We start from the raw sequence: 8,150 nt of genomic DNA, 5'->3' as shown, positions 1-8,150 counted from the left end.
ATGATGCAGAACACATTGCTTCGTAATTGCTGTCCTAATTGTAAAACACCTAGTACATAAGAAACAAGCTTACATAATTCAAGAAAACTGATGCCCATAGACTCTAAAGGATTAGTAGGCACGAATATAGAAGTAAAACCATGGAATAAACATTTTAACCTCGATATGGTTTCTTTATGCCAAGTCAATCGAAGCAGATCAAACTATAAAGCACCACAGTTTTTTCTAATGGCAAAAAAAAATTCTCCTGTGGCGAAACTACCACAAAGGCCTGTTTGAAACAAGAACTTTTATCTCGCTTTGTGTATGGCGAAAGTACCACCAAGGCCTGTTTCAGACAGGTACTTTCTTTGCTTTTTGAAATGGTACTGTTTGTTGAACATATTAATGAATGGAAGGTTCTTGCAAATCACACTCCAGACATACCTGGCGAACAGCAATGTCCGGCTTCCGACCACACCTGCCGACGAAAGAAATCGCACTACTACTTAAAAAGGAAGCCTGAACTAAGGTACCCACATTTGGCGAGAATATCCTCCTAGACACAGACCTAAAGGGAGCCTTTGACAATATCAGCCATGACGCATTCTTGACGGGACTAAACCAATTGGGCAGCTGCAAAAAGCCGTGACGTGCATTCGCCACCAGGCCAGGGAATGTGGTCATGTGTTATCACCAGAAAAGGTAGAAGTAATATGCATCCACTCGCGTAGATACGACAAGAAGTGCCTCTGACTCAGCATTCATCTTGACGGACAGGAGGTAGCTGAAATAGCCAATCTAACGAGCCGCCGCGGTGGCTCAGCGGCTATGGTGCTCGGCTGCTGACCCAAAAGACGCGGGTTCGATCCCGGCCGCGGCGGCTGGAATTTCTTTGGAGGAGAAATTCTAGAGGCCCGTGTACTGTGCGATGTCAGTGCACGTTAAAGAACCCCAGGTGGTCGAAATTTCCGGAGCCCTCCACTACGGCGTCTCTCATAGCCTTAGTCGCTTTGGGACGTTAAACCCCATAAACCAAACCAAACCAATCTAACGATCTTGGGCAAGTAGCTACAATCCAACTACAGAGATGACCACACGCTCAGACTCCTCTCAGCCCGAGTGATTAGAATATATCCGCAATAGCCAGCAGAAGACGAGGTTTCGGAGCTCTAGAAACCAGTAGAGCAACGTACAGCCTACCGTACCAAGTATTTACATCACAAGGAGCCGAACAGGAAGAGGGTATGCTACAGAAGGGTTATACGACGATGCTGGGTCTACCTCTGAGAACATCGAAGCGTAAATTAATAGACCTGAGGGTATAGAACATGTACATTGAGCATCAGGAAGCACTTCTCATAGCTCAGAAAGAACAACTTGTACATACGACCGCAGGGAGTGCCTTCTCATGCGACTCGGCTACCCTGATAGCCAGAAGAATGTCCAATAGAAGGAGAACGTACCGTACGACATTAGAATGACCTACACAGCCCAAACGATTTCTAAGCACATGCACCCACAACTGGACCAAGGTAGGATGGAAGCAAGGTCTCATATGTTCGAAAATTGCACCGCTGGCAAGAAAGAATGCGGGTTCGTAAACGCAGCCAGCTATCCCAGACACAGAGCCATGGCAGCAGCGGCAATCGACTACGCTCAGAAGGGGTTAGCCGGAGTCACCATTAGGGATTATACCTCTACCAAAGCAGATGAGACTGCGGCTGCTCTCGGTGTAGCTGAAGGCCACAGAAGAGGAGAAACTCTCGTAATCATTTCGGACTAGCAGACGACTTCTCGAAATTTCCTGAAAAGCAGATTTGGAAAGAAAGCTTTCCGAGTTCTAAGCCGAGGCGGCTCAAGTCGAGATAAACATTACATTATGTGGGCTACGCGGCATGACGGCCTGGCCGGGAACCACTCAGTGGAGGTCATCGCTCGAAGGCTTACTAACCGAGCAACAGGTGCTTCGATGGGACTCGAGGGAGTGACCCAGACCTAAGGCGATATACTGGACCACCTTAGGCGAGTAAGGCGGGTTTATCCCCCACCTCATAGCCCTCTCACGAAACAGTAATGTGAAAGTAAATCCAAAACTTACTCCAGTTTGTGAACGGTTATGATGTAAGAAACAGCGCAAAGCAAACTCGACTAAATAGCGCTTGTCTGCGTCTTCCTATCCGTCCTTCGTGATTCTTACGGCTAAGCTGGGCTACTAGCCCAGCTTTCCGCCTTGATCGCCTTGATTGTTTCTTACAACATGAGCAATCTTTAAGTTGGAGGCAGCTTCAAGAAAAAACATATTCATGTTATTTATTTTAAATTAGACAGAGCACACTGCCCACAGTCCCGCATGCCCATGGTGCGGGGAGAGAGCTATACTATATCACACCACATTGGGATGCCAACACAAACCAGCAGCAGCAGTTGTACACAGCGCCGCATCGGAGAAATAGGAGGCAGCGCTGTGCAGCTAGGAACTCGATCAGCTTTCACTGTTCGAGCGGGCCTAAGCTGCAGCAGCCGCCGTATGAGTCCTCGACTCTGGACTCCACCATAAAAGCTCTAAAGAATCTAGGAGTAGAGAATAAACAACTTGTCTCACTCTTTCTGATCCTAAATAGGGCATGAGCTTTGCTGTACTCTCGCAAGCATAAAAATGTTTTTTATAAAACTGTGCGTAACCACAACGCTCAGAGGAATGAGTAGGAAACGGTAATACTCACAGTGCGTAGCGGGCTTCAACTGATATTTTACTGTAGGCCAGTGCATTTCCGTTTCAAACCCCAATTTTCTAATAGCGGATGTTAGTAAAACCTAAGAGCGCTCACTAGAGATGGGAAGAGCATCAGTATGCATATTTGCAAAGAACGGATGTAGCAATCTGTCTCCCAGACCACCTCCCATTTATGAATAGTTCAGACCACGCCGTGTTGTATCTACAACTGCGACAAGCTTGTGACCGAGCAAGCAACCGGTACACAACAAGGACCATCTACCTACGCTTCAGGAACGTAGCAGTTAAAGTTGGTGGCCAGGTTGAATTTTCGCGCGACTGGAAAATCCTTTGTTTTCTTCTCCCAGGCCTCCCTTTCCCGACCTTTGTACCCAGTCAATATCACTACTCGACGCACTTATGTTCCCGAGCTCAGGGACGGCTTCAGTAATCAAGACGAAAAGTAGCGCTTGGTCGAACAGGACAAAGCGAAGGGGACATCACATGTGCTAACTTTCAACCGGTTTTTATCGTCAGGCGTGTGGGTTTTTGTGCACTGCGAGAACGTGAATACATCATCCCACAATACTTTCACGCAGCAAGTCATTTTCCGCCTCCAATTAACGTTTTGTTCGCACCCTCAAGAAGCTTCATCGCCTTCCTTAATTGCGGAATGCAAGGGGTTCTCACACTATCATCTCTCAGGTTTTCTTTTTATTTCTCCAGCTTCCATGTTGTCCCGTGTTTGCTGCTTTCTGCTGCTGTTTATGACTTTGAATTCACTGAACATTGGGCTGCATACACATGTCTTGAATTCTTGACAGTTCAGCAAAGTTTTCTTTACCGTTTTCTGAGTTCCTCTCGTTCCATGGTATGTGAGGTAGCGCGAAATGAGACAAGGGACAGAGAAAGACTCACACAACACTGTCGCTTCTCTGTTCCTTGTCCCGTTTTGCGCTACCTAACATACCATGGATCGCCAAAGTTTCTACCCTTCTGTTCCTGTAGTGTTGGCGTAGCCATTCGTTCAGGCATCTCCTGGGTTGGCCGGGAGAGCTACTTTTCGCGCTACTTTTCGCCACGATACACCAACTCCTTCAAATTATACCATCATTAGTAGTCAAAATTAACAATGGAACGTAATCGCTTTCTTTTGCAGGAGGTATACATATAGAGTAGCTGTGCAGGGTGTTTGACCTAAGATTGTTACCAATTTTTAAAAATAGGCGTTTCGAATTATAACACCGCTTTTTTTCTCTTGCATTGTCAGCGCTGTAGTAGATCACAATACAGCTAGGATATGCTACCTAGCAGGCTAGTTAACTAATACTGAATACTTGACTTTGTAGCTACTACTTTTAGGCTTCTTAATTATTGAGAGGCGTGTAGCCCACTGCAAGTAATATCCTCATCAGTTTTAGGATTCAGGAAATACGTTTACCCAGTGACTGTAGCCCGACAAATTGGTCAACATCGCGCCAAAATACATGCACTTTCGAGAAGCTTGCAGGGAAAGCAACCTCTCTAGTACACGTAACTATTTGAAATAAGCAAATTTTGGGGCCACAGCGCCGACGGTAATCGCGTTTTCAAAATTCTAAAACCTGATATGGATATTACGTACGGTAGGTTACAGGACTGTTATTAATTAAGGAGCCTAACAGCAATAGATAAAAAGTTAACTATTCAATATCAGTTAACCCACCTGCTACTTAGCACGTCTTAGCCGCATTCTGATGTACTATATATCTGAAAGTGTTATTCTGAAAAAAACAAGCGCTCTTCTAAGGCAAAAAGACATATTTTAAAAAATTGTTGGAAGGCTTAGGTGAAGCTCCGTGCATACGTACAGCCTTTGTGAAAAGTGCAAAGCACAAGCGGTTTGCTTCTAAGCCGTCCAGAAAACATTTCTTATAAATTCGCAGTCCTGAGCTTGGGAGGGTTGAGGACATGAGTTCCTCCCGCCTACAACAGATTAAGGTCGCTGAGCAAACAAAACGAGCCATGCTCCAGGGCTCAGAAGCAAAACCCTTGGGCTGTATATTTTTGGCACAGGCCGTACTGTCCTCATGACAGAAACCTTCACCACAACCCAAACTTCCTACCACATTTGGACTTTGCTGTTTCACTGACACTCATGTTAAGAGCGGTTCCTTGTCTTTTAATGGCTGGGCTGAAACCTTTAATTGTGTGTGTTCCACTCAAACCCTACCACATTCACTCGGGAATGCGGGTCAGTATCCTCAGTGGCGTACAGCAGGCAGCCAGCCTCATGTACTTCTCCTGGAAAGCGCTGTGATCCCTCTCTCCGTACCTCTATCCAAAATTCTACAGCAGATCTGCACGACCTGGCCAACTATACCAAAATTTCCAATTTGAATGCATATTCACCCGATACTAATTAGCGCACGTTAGTTCAAATCAAGAAGCAGAAAGAATAAGCGGGCGCGGGCAGTACGTAAAATGCGAAGGCAAGAGATGGTCCTGTTAGGTAAAGGAGTGGATTCCAAAAGAGGGTTAGCGCAGCGGAGCGGGTCAGAGTCAGGTAACCGGGTGAAATTAGGTTGTTAGCGGTGATGAGGAGGTCGCCTACGCAAAGAAGAGCATTAATTGTATCTGTATAGGGTAGTCTTTTGGGTTGCAGTGTACATAGCTAGGCTGAATATGATGCTGTTGGTGGTGAATTACCTGCGGAGAAAATAGCAGCTTGTTTTTGCTCTCATCTTCTCACAGATGATGGACGACCAAGGATCAGTGATCGGGCGGGCTGAGCAGCTGACCGGCAATGCATCAGCCGCTTTCAACGAGAGCAGCAGGCTGGAAGATGCGAGGCAGCCTGCCGTGCTGGTGTTCCCGGCAGCTTCTGGGGATGATGTGGGCAGCGGAAACGCGTCCTCGACCTGGACCCCGTTGCCAGCCTACAATGGCACCACAAGCATCGCGCCGACGGCCTCAGCTGCCGAGATACAGTGCTACCTGTCTGACGCCAACCGGTCCACAGGTAAACATTACATTCAGGACTGTTTAAACTCTTCTCAGCGTTCATCCGAGTCTTGAATGGCCGCTCCCACAAGTGTCGGGAACGACCGAGTAGCATGCTGCGCGTGCTTCAAATCTGCTTTTCACTTCATTTTATTTATTGATTTATTTATCTATTTATTGTACAGTCCCATACAGGGATTTTGGCAGGGAGGGAACACAACAAAACTACACAAATGAGCAAGAAATTAAACGAAATCAAGAGTACAAGTAGCAAGCGGAATAAAATGTAACGCGAAGAAGTGTAGAGTTTAAAAAGCATACTTTTTCAGGCTGTAAAACCACGTGAATATGTTCAACAGGCGCTGTAAACGCAAGAAAAACTAACCTAACCCAGAACCCTCCATATGAGACTCCAGCAATTACACTAATGGTTTTTATGTTAATTATTTCTGAATCTGTTCTAGTCAGCAGCCGTTGTTTGAAAAAATGAGTACCTAAACGAGTTATTATTTGTGACGAATGGTCATTGTCCGATTATAACGCGGCTTGGGCTACGCAGTAGAAAAAGATTTGTTAACCGAATTCACCTTTTAATATTCGTTATATTTTTCATATAACACTTTGAGAGTTGACAGATGTCTTTAAACCAACGACAATAAATCTGCTGTGGTTCTTAATGTTCAGCAGATGTTTTCCGCAAGGCGTTGTATACCAAATGAACGGCCGTTTCATTGAATGTATACAACAGAGATTGCTCTGATACTGATGCGTAGCGCTGGGTGATGTTTACTGTAATGTAAAACTTCGATGCAAACTATTTAAAATAAACAAAACGAGCAAAGCAAAGTTTCAGTGTAATAACAGCACTGAAAATGAACTCTCGAAAAGGCCGAGAAAGACAAGAAAAGACGCTATACCTCTCTTGAGAGCGTAGCTTGAGAGCGGCACACTCCGCTTTGGGTGCAGCAAAGCCAAGCGTCTTGTCTGTATGTCCGAGCGCACGTGTAAGATTCTATTGGGATCATAGCAACATAGTTGCTTATGTTCTAGGAAAAGCTTGCAATCATGCCCGGCTCACGCCATACGAGGATGCTGCATGCATGTATTTATTGCTGTTAGATAACGGTTACGTCGGAAATCATTAGCGGCTGTCCTACCTTCGCGGCTTATATACATAGTCCACTTAGAAAGCTGCACTGCGCAAAATCCAACCTGGGCGTTCTTTATGGCCACTTGGCATCTTCATTGTCTTTTGCTACTACTTGCTCTCCCAGTTTCATATCTGCTTCGCTGTCCGGCATATTATATGCATTAGAAAACATGGGCACTTTATATTCTAGACCATACAATCTGCGATCCGTGTTGCGCTCGGACTAAAAATCCTGAACGTTACGTGCTCTGAAAACGTGAAACATTCACCTTAAATTAGTTTCCCGAAAGTCGCTCTGGTGGGTTAGTTCCTCCATGCTTTCGCGGTAACGAAAACAGCTTGTTTCTATGCTACCACAAGAGCCTGCGCGCTCTCCGCTGTGTGCCCTCTTCTTCTGCAAAGTGCGTTCCACGCAGTGTTTGATTTAGCTTATCTCCTAAATGAGACGCCAGCGTGGACAGCCTTTGTAATTATACGCATGCGTGGGCTACTTTGCGATTTGCCTACTGGAAAGCTTGGAATAAATTCTCAAATAGCACATTTCTGTAGCGAAAGCTACATTGGCCACAAACTTGTAAATTCGCTGTGGCGGTGCTCCGAAAAGGCACAGAGACCGACCTTGAGCTGTTGCCTAGCAACGGCTCAAGTTCGGTTGCCTTCCGCTCGGTTCCGCAAGGTCGGGTGCCTTCCGCTCAGTATAACCCGGCTCAGCCGAGCTGAGCCACACCCATTTTTTTCACAATAACTTTGAGATGTCCCACCGTGTGCTCGTGCTTCATGACTGCTATGTGCACAGCCAGTAATCCGCCTTTTTCACATGGCCGTTGTGCGCATACGCGCCTATTCTCCTCCAGCTCCACTGATTCAAAAGAAAACCACCAACTTCTACTACGCATGCACAGTTAATGTTAGTGACAGGTGTATGCGACAAAAGGCTGCAGCTGTCAAGCACACAAACTTGCTACTTCGCAAGCGCAACTGGGTCGTCGTGGAACCGGATCGCGCTTGCGTCTCCCACGTGCGTTTGTTTTCAACCAGTAGCAGGCGAATTTTCGCCGCTCTCCAGACGGCACCACATCTTGTGAAAAGGGTGGATGGATGCCCCCGGTTTCTTGTGGCATCGTAAAACCAGGCCAGACATTGGAGACTGCCGCTGCTTATCTGGTGCCTCACGAGCTCATTACTATGTGTATTCTATAGAAGAACGTATACTCCATGCCAGCATACCGATGGCATAAAAACTGAAAAAAAGACAGATTTCTTCAAGTAAATTCGCGCAGCAGCTTAATTCTTCGTTCCATTCTTGCTCACTGTGGCTTCCTT

The 8,150-nt window shown here is 46.1% G+C and overlaps 1 protein-coding gene across 1 annotated transcript in view; it reads left to right on the top strand.

Moving 5' to 3' along the window:
* Positions 1–5,428: 5,428 nt before the first annotated feature.
* Positions 5,429–8,150, top strand: part of LOC149343891 (diuretic hormone receptor-like) — a 149,243-nt gene continuing 146,521 nt past the window's right edge. Inside the window, exon 1 of the mRNA XM_089546095.1 lies at positions 5,429–5,696. Coding sequence (XP_089402221.1) covers positions 5,429–5,696 — 268 coding nt within the window. The remainder of the gene's footprint in view (positions 5,697–8,150) is intronic.

The sequence above is a fragment of the Amblyomma mixtum genome, chromosome 5, assembly GCF_055824585.1.
Source record: "Amblyomma mixtum isolate Tamu chromosome 5, ASM5582458v1, whole genome shotgun sequence".
Lineage (NCBI taxonomy): Eukaryota > Metazoa > Arthropoda > Arachnida > Ixodida > Ixodidae > Amblyomma > Amblyomma mixtum.
Note: the sequence above shows the minus strand (reverse complement) of the source record. Positions and strands in the feature narration are given on the sequence as shown.